General features: G+C 37.1%; 1 protein-coding gene across 1 annotated transcript in view; it reads left to right on the forward strand.

Moving 5' to 3' along the window:
* Window positions 1-1086: 1086 nt before the first annotated feature.
* Window positions 1087-23238, forward strand: part of slc12a4 (solute carrier family 12 member 4) — a 29573-nt gene continuing 7421 nt past the window's right edge. Inside the window, exons 1-16 of the mRNA XM_053492267.1 lie at window positions 1087-1334; window positions 14255-14352; window positions 14463-14594; window positions 15971-16117; window positions 17363-17417; window positions 17574-17704; window positions 18317-18558; window positions 18756-18970; window positions 19118-19279; window positions 20020-20118; window positions 20233-20290; window positions 20401-20575; window positions 20894-21012; window positions 21663-21761; window positions 22021-22140; window positions 22341-22445. Of these exons, the coding sequence (XP_053348242.1) occupies window positions 1196-1334; window positions 14255-14352; window positions 14463-14594; window positions 15971-16117; window positions 17363-17417; window positions 17574-17704; window positions 18317-18558; window positions 18756-18970; window positions 19118-19279; window positions 20020-20118; window positions 20233-20290; window positions 20401-20575; window positions 20894-21012; window positions 21663-21761; window positions 22021-22140; window positions 22341-22445 (2096 nt within the window). The 5' untranslated portion in view covers window positions 1087-1195. The remainder of the gene's footprint in view (window positions 1335-14254; window positions 14353-14462; window positions 14595-15970; window positions 16118-17362; window positions 17418-17573; window positions 17705-18316; window positions 18559-18755; window positions 18971-19117; window positions 19280-20019; window positions 20119-20232; window positions 20291-20400; window positions 20576-20893; window positions 21013-21662; window positions 21762-22020; window positions 22141-22340; window positions 22446-23238) is intronic.

Here is a 23238-nt window from a genome sequence, read left to right on the forward strand (position 1 = left end):
GTACAGGGATACAAGTGCCTCGTGCCTATCCCAGGAAACTTTGGGTACAACGCAGTGGACAGGGTGCCAATTCATCTGAGGTCTCAAAAAAATCCCATGAAATCCATCGCAGGGCACACACACGCACAGTGGACATTTTGGGAACGCCGTATTTCTTTGGACTGTGGGAAGAAACCAGAGTACCTAGAGGAAACTCCCCAAGCACGGGAATAAAACATGGCAAATCCACACTCACAGACCTGCGGCGGGAATCGAACCCTCAACCCTGGAGATGCGATACGGCATAAGACATAATACAAATATTTTACACATAATAAACTGCATTAAACTTTAATATAATGAATAAAATGTCTTATTTGGTGATGACAAACTAATAAATCCTACTAAGGTGTATTTACAGTATGTGGTGGCTAACCTTTTTATTTAATGGTTATGTTTAATTAGTTTCATTAGTTGAATATGTCTTATTGTTTTATTGCTTCATATTTTATTATATTACTTCAAAACATTCTAAAACTACAGTTACAGTTTTTTGTTTTTGTTTTTTGTTTTGTTAAGTAATATACCATGTTTCTAATAGATTGTCTTATATTCATTCATTCATTCATTCATTCATTCGTTCATTTCATCAAGGTCCACAGTTGCCTCTTTGCATTTGAACATTGCTGTGAACAATGTGTGCCTTTTTTAAAGGAACTTAACCGCCCTCCCTCCAAAAAAAAAAAAAAAATTATAAAACTTGATGCAACTGAAAGTAACTATAAAGCAACCAGCAGATAAAACATCCAGTTTGAGATGACGCTGCCTGTACTCTTCTCTTTTGAATAGCATCTGGCAGGGGTGTGTACTGTAGGTCTGTTATGCGGTCCTGGCCACGTCATTTGCGCCCAAGCTGTTCCCAGGCCTGAATGTTTTAGGAGGCCCTGTTTAAAAAGGGGGAAATGAGCTATGGCAGAATGGAGACTCTGCGGTGTAACGGGGGTAGGGCCGGCTCTATTGAATGTCCTTTCAGACAGGGCAGGGCCTGGGGAGCCGAGGGAGGGGATTATGGTAATGGAGTGCTGTGGGAGGAAGTGAGCAAAGAGCAGAAGAATGCACTTGAAAGTTGCAAGCTTCAGCTGAGAGCTGAGATCCCAGCTTTATTTTTCCCAAAAGACAAGACAGACCTAGATAAAGCTGCTGGGCTAATGAAAACATGCCCCATTTCACTGTGGTACCAGTGGACGATAGCTCACATTCCCACTATGACAGCCTGGAGGGACTTAACTGTGTGGATTACAGAGACACGGGGCAAGATGGGTACCCTGGGCACGGGGACACCGTCAGTTCTGATGGTGAGTTTTAAATAAGTGTGCTTCTGTAAATCATTTATATAAGACTGTTACGTTGTGTCTATTCTCCGAACTGCTATTGCGTGCTATTTTTTGACAACTGGGAGTATCTGTGTGGGATTACAGCAATTTTCCAGTCATGGAAAATATGGGATTGTTTGACAGCTAACTTTTCCAAGTCTTTCCGAACTCGCCTGTTAAAAGTAAGAGTGATATTTTTCAGCAGGAGATATACACATCAATGAACTTCAATAGCACGCATGACTGCGGTGACAAAGAAAAAACAAGTGCAGTGGGGGAGAAGAGGAGAGGTGGAAGACAGGGCGAGTGGTTTAGTGGTAATCAGACAGGCCTCAAGTGCACCCACACAAAAGATGGAAGTCCTAGAGTTTTGCTGCCAAACGTGTCTCTCTTTTTTCATGACAGCTGTTCAAGTTAGTCTCACACCCTCACTCACATAATCTTTAGCATTTTCCAGCCTGTCATCCATGTTTTTTTTTCTCATAAATGTAGAAAGTAAGGCAGGGAGGAGTCACTGCTAAAGTGAGAAAGAAAGAGAAAAACTTTGCTCCTGGGCATGACTTTTGATTTCATTTGGGCTGGGACTGAGATCAGTATTTATATGCTTTTTGAATGCATTAAATGAGCCTGTTTTTTTTGGATGCTTCTGTGAGCAGGCGATGCTGTCTTGAAGGGGGGCACTAATTAATATAGAGCACCACATCCAAGCCTGGTTAAAGAACCTCTGGTTCTTGTTTTTGTGAAATCTGCTTTTAAAATCCTCTTGGCTTGTGTATTGGATTGGAACTTTTGGAACTTAATACTAATTAAGTTAAATCTAATGTTGTACAATGGTTAAAGATAGAAAAATACTAATTGTATTCAGACATTTTTTTTTTAAACATTCTTAAACTTTAAATATTCCTTGCACGATATCTACTTTGAAATAATTAACCATAAAAGGAACTTATGCAATCCAGTTAGTAATTTCGCTACTACAATTCTAAAGTAGTTTAAAAAATTTTTTTTTTTCATTTAAGATTGTTTAGATTCTTGAGTTTGGCTTCTAAAGCTGATTATTTGTGAAGCCTCTGCAGGTGTTAAAATACACTCTTACTTCTCTTTTTTTTTAGTACTTGTACAAGATTTGCTTCGGACAACTTTTGGATTTTGTTTGTGTCATCAGTGATCGGAGAGAATATAATGTATAGTTGATTGAATGTATAATGTTGTTGAGTTTATTGTGTCTTATTTAAGGGCTGTCTTAAAGCTGTTGGAATAGGTGCAATAGGGTGGGCACAGTGATGACTTTGTTCAAGTGTGAGCTGAGAGTTGTGCCGGCCGGGAGGACACAGTGCGCACATTGTGTACTATTAAGGCTGAAGCATCCAGAGGAGAAGCACAGGAGCTTTTACACTTTCCATAGTAAAAACTAACTAGTAAAAAAAAAAGGACCTATATATACATATATGTGTGCGTATATACATAGAGAATATCACTCAATGATCTTGTTTCAGAATATGAACTGACATTGTAGCAAAACTGTAACGATTCAATCAGTGCAATCTAACTTGTAACATAATGTACTATATAAAATAGCAGTTCCACCACACAGTTCCTTCAAAATTTTACAAAAGATTTATGACAATAAATATAAAATTATTTTTCTTCCCATTTGTGTAACACAGTTTATTCAAATTTAACATATTCTTTAAGTAATCTATTTTATCACTTTCTTTAGTCACATATCTATCTATCTATCTATCTATCTATATATATATATCTATATATATATATATATATATATATATATATATATATATAAATTTAATATAATGAACAATTACATTTTCTTGTTGAATTTATTTTAAAAACTCATATATTCTACTTTCATGTTCTATGTGAAATCAAAGTGTAAAAGTTAAATAATTAAGAACTTTTTTTGTTACGTGGTGCGGTATGGAGAGCCGCACCACGAGATGTTATATTGGGTTATAAGAGCCCTGACGCAGGGCTTTAGAGGAAATCAGTGAAATAGGAGGCTGTGAGAGTGCTTGTGATACGCACGGAAGACCTTCCCGTTTGGAGATAGCGTGGGATTATTAATTAAGAGAACTTAAAATGAAACAAATGAAAACTAATAACACAAAATAAACAGAGCTCCGCCGTCTACGTGAGAATGGACGGGGCTCTGGAAAACAAAACAAAAACTATATCCTCTCGGGGCGTTCGCCCTTACCAAGGATTTATGAGGAGAGAGGGGTTGTGTTTTATGCACACTTTATACTTTACCCAAGAGCGCACGCTACACGGCTGCGTGACGCTCTCTCTCTCTCTCGCCGGCGTCTTAAGGAGGCAGAGGCTGGGGCTTTGCCTCTGTCTTTACTTGCGCGCTTTTCTTTTTCTTTCTTTCTTTCTTTCTTTGTCTGTCTTGGCCCTGATACCTTACCGGTGCTACCTAATATTCGCACGAAGTGCGGAGGTATCAGGGCCCTTATATAGACGTGCTGCCAGGTGCGGCTCATTCAGGCTAATTGCCTGACGGCGGCGTTGCCTGGCAGCCGTGTGCATAAATGGCCGCGTCTTTGCCTGTTCAGAACCCCGCATGGTAGCAACCTGCGGATCTGCCCGTTCTGAACAGTTTAAGAGCGGCTCTGCCTTTTGCGCGAGCCGCATCGTTACATTTTTTAGTTTATTTTGTTTTGATTTATTTTATTATTATGGCTTACAGGTCATGAAAATTACAAATCCACTATCTCAAAATATTAGAATATTGCATTTAAAGTTTGAATAAATTATATTTCAAACAGTATAAATATATATCTTAGTCTAGTTCAGTATACACATGGGAAAGACTACTGGCTATTCTCAAAATTCTGTTTCTCAGCGTAATTATGAAAAGTTGATTTAAGCGAAAAGTATTTTGAGAAAAAATTAAACAGCGACAGGGATGATCCTTAAGAAAATTGTCAGACAAAGCCAATTGGAGGCTTCAACCAGGAGTGCTTATTTTTCTTGATAAGCTGCCTAGATTGTCGATGGGGTTTTGCCAAGAGGAAGATGAGAAACGACCTACTGTACCAAACAATACAGATGAGCTGAAGGGTGCCATCAAAGCAACCTGGTCTTCAATAGTACCTCACAGTCATGATCACCTGCATGCTATACCACTTGTAATTTGTGCTAAATGTCCCGAATACATAAATTATGCAACATTTCAGAATTTCTGTATTGTAAATCCTTTTTTAATAAATCGTAGAAAATATTCTAATATTTCAAGATACTAAGTTTTTGATGTTCCAAAAATAGCTTGAAATATATCACTGATATGAGTCTAAAATATGATTCCTTGCACCTCAAGGGTCCGGTTTCGATTCCCAGCCGGGCTCAATTTCCTGTCTCTGTGTGCATGGAGTGCTTGTTCCTACAGTGCTTGGTGGGTTTCCTCCGGGTACTCCAGTTTCCTCCCACAGTCCAAAGATATGCAGGTTAGGCTAATTGGCGCTCCCAAATTGCCTGTAGTGTGTGAGTGAGTGTGTGTATGTGTGTTTGCCTTGAGATGAATTGGCACCCTGTCCAGGGTGTACCCTGCCTCGTGCCCTAAGCCTCCGGGGATAGGCTCCAGGTCCCTGTGACCCTGAATGCAGGATAAAGTGGTATAGAAGATGAGTGAGTGAGCGAATGATTAACTTTTCTTCCATGATATTCTATTTTTCCATGATGCACTGTAAAATACAGGATACATGAAGCCATTTTAAAACATAGTTCTGTTAAATTCTAAAACCTGCATTAAAAGAAAGTTTTCGCTTTTTTACAGAAAAATCAGCATTAAAATTCTAATCACACATTTGTATTATTTTAATTCACTTTTTCTAATAAGTTATTACATAACTGTACGTGATAACTGTAATTCAGGCTATTAAAAATAAGGGGATAAAAATTTAAACTTTCATTCCTTGCAAAAATAAGTTAATTAGCAAATTGCTGCGGTGTAATGTAGTATTAAAACATTTTTAAAATTGAACATTCATGGTGGAAACAATAACTCCACTTTGCCCTGGATCTTATCACACCACCCTGTTGTTGATGACATTCTTACAGCATGCCTCAACACGCCTTAGCATGTAAAATCTGTACACTGTATGAATTCTTAATATAAACTACAAATTAAAATACAAAAATCCACATGGGACCTTAATAATACAGTATATAAAAATAATAATAATCTTAATGCAATAGATTCATTTCATTTGGTTTTCTTAATACTGCTGTGTGTAATTTTGAGAGTCATGAAATGCCTAAATCAGCTTATTGTTTCTGCCAGCCACTGACTCAACATAAACCATTTCTTTAGAAATAACTAGAGAAACAGAAGGCTGCTTTAGACCCAGTGGGATGAGACTTTCAGTTTCAGAAATACAGTTTTTTTTTTTTTTTTTTGAGGACTGCCTGGTATATAGTGAAAACGGGCAAATGTTTTGGCCTTTTCACCTCCCTTCAGCCTGAAATAAGAGCATTATTAATTTTTGCTGACAGATAGCAGTCTCTCCCCCAGCAGAACATTACTTATTTCCTTGGGCACTGCGCTGTTCCAGTTACACTCGTAAAGATGTGAAAGACTGCCAGAAAAGTAGTTTTGAAAGACAACTTAATCTCTAAAACAATCTTATTACACTGTAGTCTTCCATTTATTAATGCAGAAGAAATGCAGAAATGCATTCATATTCTGGTGTTTAAAAAATAGTTATTTTACAAATAACAAATATTTATGTAATATTAATATTAATATTAATAACAATAATAATGATGATAATAATACACACATTATAGAGGAGCAAACCTCTTTGTGGAATATGAATAAATATTTTATTTTATTTTGTTATTTTATTATAATTTTCATAAGATTATGATACCCCTAAAGTAAGAATATAAATAGCCTTGAGACAATAATTGTGAAAATATTGTGAAAATATAGAGAATATAGAGAATATAGGATAGATAGAAATCTTATGCAAAACTGTTATCTATAAGCAAAAACTAAGCACAAATTAAAAGATATAGAGAGAGAAACATTAATACCACATTAAAAATGCAATACATTTATAATTTTCACTTTTGATATATAATGGTAATATAATTTAAAATGTACATTGTATAGATATAAAATATGTATGTCATGTATTTGTCTTGACCACCATAACATTAACACAGTAACAGTTATTATTAACTATACATGACCAAACTGGTGACAGGATCATGGGCACACAAGTCTCAAAAACCCCTTGCGGTCCCAGCAGCCAAAGAGCCCAAAGCGACAGACTTGTCCGCAGATTCCAATTTGATCATACACCCATGGGATGCATCAGAAAACTAGTCTGATTCATTGAGACACCACCCTGCAACCTATAGCACCCAAAGGATCTGCTGCCAACACAGCACACCCCCAGAGGTCTTGCGGAGTCATGCCCCGAATAAAAGTGGAACATTCACAATGCTGGGCATAATGAGTTGCATTGTAATGTTACAGCTGATTGGTATATACAAGTTTTAGGCAGATGAGAAAAAATGCTGTGAAGTAAGACTGCTTTTAACACTAGAAGTGTTTATATATTTTTTGAAGAAGAAGACAAAAAAACTTGGTGCATGGTTCCAAAGCAGGTGCATTGTTCCAAACATCTTGTAGAACTAACCACAAATATTCTGTGGATGTATTGTAGTCTGCCTCAAATCGTCTTGTCTCATCATGTTATCCCAGACAGACTCAATAATGTTAAGATCAGGGCTCTGTGGTAGACAAACTATCACTTCCACAACTTCTTGTTTTTCTCTGTGCTGGAGATAGTTCTTAATGACATTGGCTGTATGTTTGGGGTATTTATCCTGCTACAGAATCAATTTGGCGCCAATCAGATGCATCCCTGATGGTATTGCAATATGGATAAGTATCTGTTTGTATTTCTTAGCATGGAGGACACCATTCATCCGGACCAAATCTCCAACTCCATTTTCAGAAATGCAGCTTAAAACTTACAAGGAATTTTTACTGCTGCCTGCAGACACTTATTATTGTACCGCTCTACAGCCCTCCAGCAAACAACTTGCCTCCTGCTGCAGCCAGATATTTCAAATTTTGACAGATCAGTCCAGAGCACCTGCTGCCATTTTTCTGCAACCCAGTTCCTAAGGTTTTGTGCATAGCTGAGCTTGAATAACATCAACAACATCTTAAAATCCCAGTCTACTTTGAAGCCATTGACCAGGGCAACCTTCCTAATACATTGTAACTACATTGTATTACGTCACTGTGCTCAGTCTACCCATAGTGTATAATGTATATACATTGTGTATACACACAAACATAATTTTGCACAGTACTACTGTATGTATTTCATGTCTGTATTTCATGCCTGTATTAATATATACAAAACAGACTTTTTCCAAATGTGACTTCCAAAAAATAACATTACAGGAGAACATTTGCATGCCTGTAAAGAACGCAACATATCATATGACAGAGCAGTTTTCACATGGAAACAAAAAACCTAATGTAGGCTCCAGGGTTGTCCATAAAATAAAATAAAAAATATTTTAAGTGTGTTAACAAAGTAACCAGAAGAACCAATATATATCTAAACCAGCTGTTTTAGATAAACTGTAGTACTGTGCAAAAGTCTTGAACATAAATAAAAAAAGAAAAGAGACTTTTGAGAACATTTTTATATAAAAGAAACTACTACAAAGAGCACAGATTAATAAAACCATTATAATCAGTATCTGGTGTGAAAGCTTTGGTTTACTGTAAATGTGTAAAAGTTAATACCCCCTGAAACATTATAAAAATCATCTGATTGTAGCAAGCCTTAGAATTAGGCAAATACAACCTCAGATGAACAACATATAACTTCTTTTACAGTGCCATTATTTTACAAAAATTAAGTGAAAAAGAAAAAATATGTGGCCAATACTAAAACCCCTTACTGCTTCTACAGGGTTCAAGAGGGCAAGATACAGCCATGTGCTGCTAATCATCAGCCCTTGGTTAACTGATCATCTACAGGTGTGCATACCTCTCATAAAAATAAAAAATAAAAAACAGTGAAATTTTCAGAAAAACTGAATGAAAATACAGGATTTACTGAGCATGCTAAATGTTGAATAACAGCACAAGAAGAAGACTGAACAAGTATGGGTTGTGTGAAAACCTCTTCTATCTAAAAAGAACTTAAAGAAAGTGTATCTGAAAAACAGCTAAACATCTGGAACAATGTTCAATTAACAGATGAGACCAAAATGGAATTGTTTGGCATTAATATCCCACACCATGTTTTTTCAAAAACCAAACAGCATTTTAGCAAAAACACCTCATACGGTCAAGCATGGCACTGGAGGAGTGATGATTTGGGCTTGTTTTGAAACCAAAAACAATTTGAGCATCTTGCAGTCACTGAGTTGACTTTGAACTTTTCTATACACCAGAGTGTTCCAGAGGCAAATGAGAGGCCATAGCTAATGCTTGTTAAAAATGTGGTCATGCAACAGGAAAAAGGGGGTCAGAAAAAAGCAAACAGGGTGAATCAGGGTCAAAGCACATTAGTAAATCTACATCAGAATAGCTGATGCAGAAGATTTTTCTGAATGGCCTTATCAAAATCCAGGCATTTGAAATCATTTGAAATCAGTGACTTATACTGTATATATAGTATCAAGTCAAAAGTTTGTATTTATTTAACACATTTTACAACAGTTCTGAGTTTTACAAAACTATAAAACATAAAAAATATGGAGATGAATGATAGGGAAACAGTAATATTAGTCAGTTGTTATTTTTAGACAAGAAGGTCAGCTGTTCTGGAACAGTTCACGCAAGAACAGTATTTTCAAGTGCATTTGTAAAACCCATCAAGCACCATGATGAAACTGGCTCTCATGAAGACCATCCCATAAACTTACCTCTGCTGCAGGGGAAAGATTTAATTAGTGTTACCAGCCTCAATTCATTAAGCCTTCTTACTTAATCAGTATATCAAAATAGCATCCTTTTTTTTCTTTTTTCACAGTTTATGGCTTTCATGTGTAAAACATATTCCCAGTTGATAAAATTTTACCCGACTATACACTTTACAGCAAAAGCCATATTTTGTGAGCACAATCTGTAAACTTTTAAATTAAGATTTTTTTCTGAAAAAATATAACATCATGATGATCATGACTGTTTGTTCCATATGATTGTCTTATTCTACTCACCGTTATGGCCAGAGAATGTCTGGTCTCTGTCTTTGAATGATGAGTCATGGGTCCACCTGAGCAGACAGAATTAAGAAGCACCTGTGTGCAATACGGTGCACCTGTGAGGTAGCAATTTAGTGGTTACTGTAGTTAAGAAACGCAGACAGCTGGTTCGGTCAGGTGTGCTGTGTGACATTATAAACATGAACAAGTAATGGGTTTTGCTTATGTTAGTCATAAAAACCTACATACCACTGCAGGGAAAGCCTTTCGTCACAAACACACATATATACAAGAACACAGTACTCATTATGGGGACTATTACGTCAAGCACTGCAGTGTGCAGCCAAAACACAGACCTTTGGTGGCAAACCTCCATGGATAAATCCGCCTAAGCAGCATGACTTCCTGTCCTAATACAATCTTTAAATGTCCATTAAATGAGAACCTTTTGGAAAATAGGATTTCACACAAAATCCCATAATGCGATTGTACAATGTTTTCTGTGGGTAATCGGTTTTACTGTTCCTTAACATGCACACGCAAAAGATTTTTAAACCCCTGGGTAGTAAGAGAATTTGGATAATGATATATAAACATAACTATGCAACAGACAGATCCAAATGAGTAATCTGATTGGACGGTAGACATTCCATGAGTCGTGATATAAAGCATAACAACACTGGGACCATTAACAATATGTAACTTCGATCACATTAGAAGTTCTAACAATCATTACCTACACTGACTGTCAGTTGCCAGAGTGGGTGAAAACTACGGTACAGTCCACAGTACTGGAAGGAGGGCAAAGCAGCTGCCTGACAAAACCCATGACAGTTTGTCTCCTAAGTAATTGCTGGAAATTCAATCCTATTGACAAATCAATTGACAATTTAACCTCAGAACCATAGAAGTTATTCTAAAGAAGAATAAATAGAAATATAAAATGAGACTCATAAGTTTTTTAGGGCTGTCCACCACTTCCATGGATTATTTTTCTTACCTTTGGCTACATAGTAACAGTTAGAATTTAATCTGTTAATTACACTAATTGTCAGTTTCTAACTGGTCGCTAGTTCCGCCAGTCACAGAATGATGGGTGTTGGTGGAGCAAAATAACTGGTTAAATAACAAATCAAACAAACAAATCATAATATATTGATAATAAATTTTGTTTGTGGAATTGGTGTTTAAAAGCAATATCACATTTGAGGCCATGCTGTTGTGCTGGATATCAGCATGGCTGTGATATATTAGGTATTTATATTATATTATAGTCAGAATGCTGTACATAGATTTCAGTTCAGCATTCAATACAATCAACCCTCAACACCTGATCAGGAAGCTGAGCCTATTGGGCATGAACACCTCCCTCTGTAACTGGATCCTAGACTTTCTGACCAAAACCAGTGCGGATCGGGAAATATACCTCCAGCACCATCACACTGAGCACTGGTAACCCCCAGGGCTGTGTGCTCAGTCCCCTGCTGTTCACACTGCTGACTCATGATTGTGTAGCGACACACAGCTCCAATCATATCATCAAGTTTGCTGATGACACGACCGTGGTGGGTCTCATTAGCAAGAACTCAAGTGCAGAGGCTAACGGACTGGTGTAAAGACAACAACCTGTCTCTGAACATTGATGAGACAAACGAGATGATTGTTGACTTCAGGAGGACATGGAACGATCACTCTCCGCCCAGCATCGACGACTCTCCTATGGAGATCGTCAAGAGTACGAAATTCCTGGGTGTCCATCTGGAGGAGAACCTCACCTGGTCCCTCAACACCAGCTCTCTGCACAAGAAAGCCCAACAACGTCTTCTCTTCCTGAGAAGGCTGAGAAGGGCACAGCTTCCACCACAAATCCTCACCACCTTCTATAGAGGGATAATGGAGAGCATCCTGAGCAGCTGCATCAATGTCTGGTTTGGGAATTGTGCCATATCAGACCGCAAAACCCTACAGCGGATAATGAGCGCAGCTGAGAAGATAATTGGTGTCTCTCTCCCCACCTATCACAGACATCTACACCACACGCTGCATCCGCAACGTGTCCACCATTGGAAACATCCTTGTTGTTAATTTATGTTGTTGCAAGTATGTAGCACCTTGGTCCCGGAGGAACGTTGTTTCGTTTCACTGTGTACTGAACTGTATATGGTTGGAATGACAATAAAAGCCTACTTGATTTGGCCCATCCAATGTAACACAACAGGTCAGTGTAAGGCCTGTTCTCTAAGTGGTGAGACCAAAACCATAGGGTGTTTTGTTGCTGTTCTTTGATCTCCAATGCTATGTGGAATTTTTCGCCTAGCATTGTTAATGTGTTCAAACTTGTCAGTGCAGTGTGTTCTTTTCTTTCCCGCAGCGGTGCAGCAGGAGACTCAATGTGTGCTCTTAAAACATTTCTGAGGCTTTAATCCCCATAATGAGAATTCCAGTACAATACACCACAGCGCTGTTTAAAACTTTCTGTTTGTGGCAAGATCAGGCTAGTCAGTTTAAAATTCAGAGGACTTAGTGGCACTAGTGTGTCATTGTGTGGTATTAGTATGACACTGGTGTGTTATAACCTATATTATGTAGGCTTTTTTTTCTAGAGTTCTAGAATGTAATGATATATAAATGAGGCAATCAAGTTGAGTATAAGGAAACATATTCTCGTACACCTTTTTAAGTGCTGTTCATGATCCATGAGCCTTCTCAAACTGACATCACCAATGTGAGCAGAAATTCTGTTATGATACTTGACACTAGGTGGTAGCATTAAACCAGTTTTTACTCATCTTAAACCTCATTCACATATCATAAACTGCCTAATAAACTGTCTTTTTAATTTTTTTGTGTTCATGTATTCAAGCGTGCATATTATCTTCCCTGTTATTTCTAAAAAGGCAATAGAAGGCTTAGCAGAATTAAAATGCAATGCAGTTAAACAATATTGACTATATATATATATATATACAATTGAAAAATAAGAAAGACAGTATAGAGGTGGAAGTTAAAATCCATAGCTTTGATCGCTGTATGGATGGATGAGTGGATGGATTGATGTGAAAGTTAAAATCCACAGCTTAGCTGTGTGTGTGTGTGTGTGTGTGTGTGTGTGTGTATGTGTGTGTGTCAGTCTGTCAGTCTTTTAGTGTGTCAGCTGCTGCCCTTTTAGATGTCGTCTTTGATGCTTATGATTGGTCTCAAAAAACAGAAATGTTTGTTATATGTTTGTATGTGTGTGTGTGTGTGGGTGTGTGTGTGTTGCCAGTGTTCTGTATTAGCATAAGCCCTCTCTCCTTCAATGTGAGGTCACAGTGGCCTCCATGGAGGGTGACTATAGCCAGAGCTTATAACATTTCTAAGATCAGAGAGACATGCTGACCCACAGCAATGCCACTGCCAACTCTAACACTAATGGCTCGTTAACACAAGACAAAGGTGAGTGTTATTCAGTCCACAACATGCGGAATGAAAAAGAGACAGTCCAGATAGGCCTGTTTGTTTGCTGTGGGTTAAACTTGGGGGCGTAATAAAGTTAGTTCTGCTGCATCAGCTGCTCTAAAGGTGAAAGATTTTGCGATATTTACAACGTTTTGTATGGAATAAAATTGATTATGAGTGGTTCTTATATTTAGGTGCCGGTTGGGGTTCTGTAAATTTTCACATTTAACTGAAAATTCAAAAACAATAGGATCTGACATTTATTTCTTTTTTTACTTTTTATTTTTGCTTTTTTTTAACAGTGTTTTCTTTTTTTACTTTTTATTCATAGTAGTGGTATTTATTAACTGGTAGTTAATAAATAAATATTTAAAATGTTTATTATCTCTAAAAAAGGGCTATGAATGTTGTGCTTTTTGGAGTATAACAGTAGATACTTATTTTTTTACAAATAAGGGAATATGTGTGGATGTGTGGAAGTGTGAGATAAAAAAAAACTTCCTGAGATAAACACATAATAATATATTTTTTTATTATATAATAATATATGTACTAATTTACATGAAATATTACTTTATGTAATGTGTTAGATAATATTAATAAAAATGCACTGATAAACTATCAGTAAAAGTGAGCTGGGATCTTTATTAAATTATGTTTGTTTAAATGTTAATGATACATGCATTAATGGTTTATTTAATCCTGCATAATTTTGCTAAAATACTATAAATTAATTCAGACTCCTTTCTAATTTGTTGTGTTTGTTTTATTAATAATAATAGGTTTTGCTTATTTGAGCAATTTTGTTTATTTTCAAAAAACAGTTAGTGTTAGTGTTTTCTCATACTTCAATTATGTACTGCTGGTTTTACTTATAAAGTGGGTGCATTAAAGCTGAAGTAAACCCTATGTGTTATAATAATGTGTTATAATAATAATGTCCAGGAAAAGATCTGTCAAATAATTTCCTTGTATGTCTTTCCTTAAATACCAAGACTATTTGAAGTGAGTAAAGCTGACACTGAAAATGACCAATCTGACCATCTGTTGCCAAAATCATTATTATTATTATTATTATTTTATTAATTATTATTATTATTATTATTAGTAGTAGTAGTAGTAGTAGTAGTAGTAGTAGTAAGAGTAGTGTCTGGTCTATGTTGCTTGTTATGAAGCTTAATACTGTACTGGAAATAAATTATACACATTCTTTCTTTCTTTCTTTCTTTCTTTCTTTCTTTCTTTCTTTCTTTTAGGGCACAGCAATCACAAAGAAGATGTTCCTTTCCTTAACAACACAGATTCAGCAGCAAAGAAGAATGACTACTACGACAAGAACTTGGCATTGTTCGAGGTTGTTGTTTTCCTTTTTGACCTATTAAAATCCAAGGTCCACCTTGTAGCAGAAATAATTAGACCAGTATTTTGCAAATACTATTAATAAATAGTTTCTGTGCACTACAGGAGGAATTGGACATCCGGCCCAAAGTCTCATCCCTCCTCAGCCGCCTGGTCAACTATACAAACATTACTCAAGGGGCAAAGGAGCATGAAGAGGCAGAAAGTGCTGATGCTTCAAAGAGGAAAATGCCAAAGGTTTAATACACACACAGCTAAATAAAACTTTAGGAAACGGTTGGTTATACAATATATACACTGCCTTTCTAAAGTGGAACATTGGATGGCATCAGGCAAAGAAAGCATAAAAAATTTATATATTTTATATATAGTGCTAACACGTCACTTTGTGGAAAAAATGCAATCAGAAGTAGATTATGGCTGACCATAGATCATGATTGGCGATCACTTAAAAGCTTAGTGAAGATGCTAGAAGAGAACTCACAGAATTAGGATCACTTTTTAGTGGGACTAATCTGAACAAAAGATTTCCCTTTTATAGAAAGTACTGGACTGATGGGTCCAGCCTGGCCCTATCCCAAAGTGATGCACTCATAATGCACAGTGCCTGCTGTTCAAGGCTCTGTACCCAGCGTTACAGTCTCAAATTGCTTTTGTTGGTCAGGTCTAGATTCAGCTAGGTTATGTGGCCATAAAATTGAGTCAGCTGAAATCCGGAAAGTACTGGTTACCATCAAGGTTATACCATCAATGGCCCATTTTTCTTTCCTGATGGCATGGCCTATTCCAGGATAGAGTGGTTTTGAGAGCATGAGGAATCGTTTTCACATAAATTGGCCACCACTGGTGGTTAGTACTGTCACCTTGCACCTTCAGGGTCCAGGTTTGATTCCCACCTCAGGGTCTGTGTGTATGGAGTTTGTTCCCTGTGCTTGGTGGGTTTCCTCTGGGTACTCTGGTTTACTCCCATAGTCTAAAGATATGCAGTTTAGGCTATTTGATGTTCCCAAATTGCCCATAGTGTGTGTGTACAGTATATGTGTGTGCCCATTGATGAGTTGTCAACCCAAACATGGTGTACCCTGCCTCATGCCCTAAGTCTTCTGGGATAGGCTCCAGGCCCCCACGACCCTGTACACAGAATAAACCATATAGATGATGAGTAAACAATAATGAATTGGCCACCACACTGGAAAAAAAAAAATGGGGTGTGCAACTTTTCTTTGGCCAGGCATTGTATATACAGTATATACAAAAATGGAATCTGTTGTCAGTTTGAACATCTTATATGTGACATAAATAATGTTAGTAAGTAAATACTGTGAATTATTCAGTCACTTCAGTGAAACTAATAGGAAACTAATTATGCCAGGAATCCTAGGATGGAATTTTTATAGATTTTTCAGATAATAATGAATGAGTCAATAATTGTTATTGAGTTATGAATTTTTAGTTACACATATTGGAAAATGCTGTACTTGGCATTAGTGGAAATATCTAGGGATTGCTATTGCTAACATTGAATTTCAGAAATTTCAATATTATTCTCAGTGTCAGGTAAAAACGTATGACTTGTGTTGCTCTTGTTTTCTCTTTATCTCTCATTGCTGTAGTCTCCAAACATGGGCACATTGATGGGAGTTTACCTGCCATGTCTGCAGAATATATTTGGCGTTATCCTGTTCCTGCGTCTCACCTGGATTGTCGGCACAGCCGGAGTTGTGCAATCTTTCTTCATCGTGTTTATGTGCTGCACATGTGTAAGCTGTTACATATCATATATAGATATATGCACACATGCATTTTAATACATGCATATATACTTTTTACATATTTTTATTTACATTTAATGTTGTTTAATGACCATGAGACAAATTCCTTTAGCACTTACATTATAGCACGTAAGGAATGTTATAGGTCCCTATCCAACCCAAGGTCCTAAATACTTAAAAAACTTTATTTGCGCTTTTTTATTTTGTAATCATTGGTGTACGATTATGTGAAGAATCTGCCATACAAGCCCCTGTTAATGTATAGTTACTCACAGTAGTTACAGAAGCATCACATTCTAACCTGGTGCGTCAGAGCTGCTCTTCTGCATGAAATTAAACAACTTTCAAGAATTCAGTAGCACAGTTAAGTAACTGAACTTAACCATTTATCATTCTTCTCAACTTTTTGGTAGAGCATATTTTGAGTCAGTTTAGCATGTTCAAAACGCTGATTAAGCCATCTTCTCACTTGGTTGAGGTATGTCATACAAAAAAAATCCACTAGATGATGCTGTTCCTTTATATCGTATGCATATACAAGTAGAAGACACATTAGTTGTATTCAACAAAAAAAAAAAAAGTGGATCTTATGCTGTTGGATCACTACACAAAACACTGTTGACTGTTGATTTATAATACAGTGCATCCAGAAAGTATTCACAGCGCATTACTTTTTCCACATTTTGTTATGTCACAGCCTTATTCTAAAATTTATTAAATACATTTTTTCCTCAGAATTCTACACACAACACCCCATAATGACAACATGAAAAAAGTTAACTTGAGAATTTTGCTAATTAATAAAAAAAAATTATAATTAAGAAAGCACATGTACATAAGTATTCACAGCCTTTGCAGAATTGAGCTCAGCCGCATCCTGCTTCCAGATGTTTCTGCAGCTTAATTGGAGTCCACCTGTGTTAAAATTAGTTAATTGGATATGATTTAAAAGGCACACACCTGTCTATATAAGTATTTATGACTATAAACAACTAACATGAAATGTGTCCCCAACTGAAAACCTAATTCAATTCAATTTTATTTGTATAGCACTTTTAACAATTGACATTGTCGCAAAGCAGCTTTACACATTCAAAAGAATTATGTAAGTTCTGTAATGAAGACCCTGGTCGATATTACAGAAAAAAAACATAAAACTATATCAGATTCAAAGAGTCCCAATGTCTTAAACCCACAATAATTTAACCACTTTTTTAAAATATTGTTTTACAGACAATGCTCACAGCGATATCAATGAGTGCCATTGCTACCAACGGTGTTGTCCCAGGTAACGTCTAAAATTACCCACTTTGATACTTGGATCAGTGATTTATACAAAGAGCTCCTGTGTTTAAAATTTCCACATTTAATGTACTGAACAGTGGGATTTTTAGGTTTGTATCAGTGCTGCTGTTTGTGTGAACACATGTGGTCTGTTTTTCAGCCGGTGGAGCATACTTTATGATTTCACGTTCTTTGGGGCCGGAGTTTGGGGGCGCGGTAGGGCTTTGTTTCTACCTGGGAACAACCTTCGCTGCTGCCATGTACATCCTGGGAGCCATAGAAATATTTCTTGTAAGTCAAAGTTTTCATTAGGAAAAATAACCTGTCCAGGGCTGTACTTATACTACAATGAGTGTTCAAGTCAAACCGGGACTTTTGATTGTGTGAAATAAAAGAATACAGTTATGAGAGTCACATTTATTTCTCTATATAATCCCATAATACACTAATGCATTTATCCCAGTGTTTCACTAGTGCTTAGGTTACATCAAGGTAGAAAGTTTTATCAGTATCCTGGAACCACTTCTTCCAGGATTGTCACGCATGGATGTATGGCCTTTTGTAAAATATTTGCACCATTTTAATGTGTTCTGAGCCCAAGTAAAGTGAATGTTAATAACATACTGTACTTAAAGTCTGCTTTAAATGTTAATTGGTTTTATTTCGTACATGAAAAAGTTCATCATAAGTCCCATTTGACTTAAATAAACATTATACTGTATATCCTGTACCTTTCTTCATAGTTATATACAGTAAGTGTCATGGAATACTTTATTCTGGCCATTGAATAACTTTAATAGCTAAATACCAAAATAATAAATTATGACTTTGCGATTACAAAATGATCTACTGTCCTAGTGTGACACATTAAGATGTCTAATATTTGTGTGCTGAAATTCACAGAAATACCTGGTGCCACAAGCAGCCATATTTCATGCCACTGATGTTGTAGCAGAGAGCAGCGTCATGCTGAACAATATGAGAATTTATGGCAGTATCTGCCTCAGTCTCATGGCTGTCGTGGTGTTCGTCGGAGTAAAATATGTGAACAAATTTGCCTCACTCTTCCTCACCTGTGTCATCATTTCCATTGTTTCTATCTATGCTGGGGCGATAAAATCCATCTTCCAGCCCCCTGAGTTCCCGTAAGTACAAGCACATTCTAAAAACAAGATACAGTATAGCAAAATAGCTGGGATATTTAAGACATCAATCATTAATCAGAGACATTGAATACAGCTCTCTTTTAATGCTGAGCTTCCTATATACTGTATGGCTTTTTGCTGTAAATTCTGATGGACAAAATGCTGTCATATAAATGCTTGTGCTTGTTCTTGTTCAGGATTTGTATGCTGGGGAACAGAACGTTGGTGCGTGATCTTTTCGATGTGTGTGCAAAGAAACTCCTTATAGGGAATGACACAGTATACACTGAACTGTGGAATAACTTCTGTAGTTCAGAGAATGGCAGCATGTTTCACTGCGATGAATATTTTGCCCAGAACAATGTGACTGAAATTCAGGGAATTCCTGGACTGGGCAGTGGAATTATCAGAGGTAGGAATGTCTACTATGAAATGTATGTAGATTTCTGTACAAACATAAAAAACATTTAATTTCATTAAACTTGCATAATATTGGTTTTCCTATGAAAATGTGTTTTCATGAAGTCAGCCTTTTACAGTAAGTGTGTGTTTAATACAGAGAACATGTGGGGCGATTACATGGACAAAGGGCAGATTCTGGAGAAACGTCTGTCATCTGAGGATGTACATGGTTCTATGGATTCCTTCAGATATTATGTATCTGCAGACATTGCCACATCCTTCACCCTCCTTGTGGGAATATTTTTTCCCTCAGCCACAGGTACAGGCAATTCAGACAAGTTGTGATAGTCTATATGGTGTGCCACAAGGCTCTATTCTAGGCCCACTTCATTTTTTTTATTGTGAATGCTACTGCTTCTTCTTCCTTTTCTTTCAGCTGCTCCCATTAAGGGTTGCCACAATGGACAATTTGTCTCCATCTAACTCTGTCTACTATATCGTACTCACTCCAACCTACTGCATGTCCTCCCTTATCAGATCCATAAACCTTCCCTTGGGTCTCCCTCTTCTGCTCCTGCATCTCTAATATTCTCCACCCAACATACCCCTTATCATCTTATTCTGGCCTCTTTAACTTTGTTCCCAAACCATTTTACCTGCACTGTCCCTCTAACATACTCATTCCTAATCCTACTCATACTTTTTACTTGTTTTTAAACATAATATTGAATGAGTGAATTTGATTTAATTCAATACAACCTAATTGTCACTGCACTTGTAGGTACAAGGCAACAAAATATAGTTAGTATCTAACCAGAAGTGCATTTTCGCAGTGCATATATAATAGTGAGAGAGGTATATACAATAAATGCAAATGAACAAATGATTATAGGTGGTGCAATAAGGAAGATATTGTATACTATGATAAATAATTTGCATATGTAAACTGTACACAGAAATAGTTATATACACTAAGTGCAATGAAGGAAGATATATAGCATGATAAAATAATATGCATGTGTAAGTTATGCTTTCCCTTCCTCAATTTTACTTTTTTAGGGATTATGGCTGGATCGAACAGATCAGGAGATTTGAAAGATGCTCAGAAGTCTATTCCTGTAGGGACAATATTGGCCATCACCACCACCTCCCTTGTCTGTATCCTTCCTTTTATTAATTAATCTATTTATTTTCTTTTACCCTATATTGTATCTTATAGCAAAGATCTAAACATCTTGAGAACTCTGTTTGTTCCTTAATTAGCATTGTCAGATTTTAGTTCAGTGGTCTTGTTTGGGGCCTGTATTGAAGGAGTGGTTCTCAGAGACAAGTAAGTTTTCATCTGAAAATGAATTCTGATTGATTATCCAGCATTAAAAAAAAAATCCATGTACAGTACTTGAATGTATTCACAAACACATTTCATATGTGTATTTACAGATTTGGAGATGCGGTTAATAAAAACCTGGTAGTTGGAACGCTGTCCTGGCCCTCGCCATGGGTCATTGTGATTGGCTCGTTCTTTTCGACGGTAGGGGCAGGTCTGCAGTCGTTAACTGGAGCACCCCGTCTTCTGCAAGCCATCGCTAAAGACAACATCATTCCTTTCCTCAGAGTAAGACCTGGGCTGCTTGTAACCAATTAGGAACCATCCCAAGGCATATGCCTAGATTAGACCTGCATATTCTGTTTACCCTAACATTGCATGTACTATTGCCATATCTTATTAATTGTTAAATTTACAACAGACCTTTAAAACTAAGTACTATTCCTATTATTTTTTATGTAGCTGATATGTAATGATATGACTTTATGTAAGTGATAAAGATAGATCTATTTGCATGTTACTATGTAAATTACACTACTTTGTACTGTATATTACAAAGTACTCATTGTGTGTGTGCGTGCCTGCATGTGTGTGGGTGACATCTAGGTGTTTGGACATGGTAAAGCCAATGGGGAGCCTACATGGGCCCTGCTGCTTACTGCACTCATAGCAGAGTTGGGTATTTTAATTGCATCGCTGGATATGGTGGCTCCCATTCTCTCTATGTAAGAAAATAACATACACAGCACATATATCAAAATTGCTCAAGCTCTGTCAGATTAAATAAAGCCTTTTGGTGAACTCCAATTTTTATTTCTTCACATAAGTTACTCTCATTCTACAGTAGCTGTTGGTTTTGAGCCATGCACTGCATTGTTGGCAGGGCAGGATGCTTGGGCCATTTCCATGATGGAACGGGTTATCTTTGAGGATTTTTCTATAGTTGTCTACATACATCTTGTGATCAACCTTAGTTCCCTGTCCCTGCTGGTGAAAATCTTTCCCACAACACAATGCTTCCACCACCATGAGTCACAGTGGCAATGGTGTTTTCAGGATCATAAGTAGTTTTGGGTTTCCACTAAAGTAGAAAGTGGTGTTCAGATTCAGATAAGGTCAATAATCAAATGTTTGCAGAGGAAACCCCAACATTAAACAAAATGTGTTTTTTTAAGTAAAATGATTACCCTAAGTTAACAAATGTTGCTGTTTGTAGCACTCTAGTCATAAAAGCATGCATGATTCATGCAATAGCTTCAAACCCATGTTATTTTAGGTGCTAGGTTTTGTGTTTTATACCCTTATATCCTCACAACTTTTCTTCTGTACTTGTTTCTATTTGTTTAACAAGTTACCTGCATTTGCTTTCCAACAGGTTTTTCTTGATGTGTTACCTGTTTGTAAATTTGGCTTGTGCTGTCCAAACTCTGCTCCGAACCCCAAACTGGAGACCGCGGTTTAGATACTATCACTGGTGAGTTGTGCATGCAATTTGGAATTGTCATTAATCATTGCCTTTCTACTGAGTCTTGCTTAAACAGTCATACTAATGTTGGGAAAAGAAAATGAATTGTTTGATTAATTATAATTCATTTAATTTAATGATAATGTGTAAAAATTTATTCATTTTAATGTGTTAATAAAATGTTATTAAATATATTAAATAATGAAGAGCATTTTAGACTTTCCTTGGAATGACATATATCTAGTGTTTTATCTGTTTATTTTTTCAGGGCCCTGTCTTTCCTAGGAATGAGTATGTGTTTGGCTCTAATGTTTATCTCATCCTGGTATTACGCCATCGTAGCAATGTGCATCGCTGGCATGATCTACAAATACATTGAATACCAAGGGTGAGTTGTGGTTCATTTACATTTATGCATTTGGCAGACGCTCTTACATTTTTATCTCATTACACATCTGAGCAATAGAGGGTTAAGGGACTTGCTTAAGGGCCCAACAGTGGCAACTTGGTGGTTGTGGGGTTTGAGGTACTGACTGTATATGCTTTCATACATGACTTGATCATAATTTTTCTCAATCTATGTCTCAGAGCAGAGAAGGAATGGGGAGATGGGATCCGTGGTCTATCCCTTAGTGCTGCTCGATATGCCTTGCTTCGTTTGGAAGCAGGACCGCCTCACACCAAAAATTGGAGGTATGATGTTTTATCATTTTAAACAAAGGTGATCCATGTGATCAAGATATTGTAATGCTTGTGCTCCTCGATTTTTCTTTTTACGCTGTGAGACTTGCAGCGGTAGCTTGTGTGTTTAACACAGAATTGTGTACAAACTCTAGTGCTAGTTTCTAGAATTGATCATCGCTGGTGGAGTTTGTGACTGTTAGATATACAGTAGACCTTTTTATTTATCGCAGAAAATTGACCACCATTTTCATTATCGGAGTGTATTGTACATTCCACCTAGCGCTGAGAAAGCGCTCTGAACTGAATGCTAGGATCAGTGAACTGCAGAACAAACACCCCGATTGACTGTTCATAGTCACTGGAAATTTTAACAATGCAAATCTCAAGTCAGTGTGCCCAAAATTCCATTAGTATGTGGACTTTGAATGAGAGGGGAAAACGTGCTGGATCTTGTTTACACAAACTTCCCTTGTTTATATCGGGCAGAGTCCCGTCCCCACCTCGGCTACACAGACCACATCTCTGTTATGCTAATTCCAGCATAACAGACCACTCGTTAGGCGTTCAAAACCGGTTCTAAAGCAGGTAAAACCCTGGCCAGCAGAAGCTATCTCTGCTCTTCAGGACTGTTTTAAGAACACTGACTGGAATGTTTATAGGGACGCTGCAACTTACGGCGACTTCACTGACTTGGAGGGGTACATGGCATCAGTCACCAGCTACTTTAACAAGTGCACCGATGACATCACTGTCTCTAAGAACATCATCTCACACCACTGCGGTATTGCGTGCACTTCTAAAG

Source organism: Clarias gariepinus, chromosome 3 (assembly GCF_024256425.1).
Source record: "Clarias gariepinus isolate MV-2021 ecotype Netherlands chromosome 3, CGAR_prim_01v2, whole genome shotgun sequence".
Lineage (NCBI taxonomy): Eukaryota > Metazoa > Chordata > Actinopteri > Siluriformes > Clariidae > Clarias > Clarias gariepinus.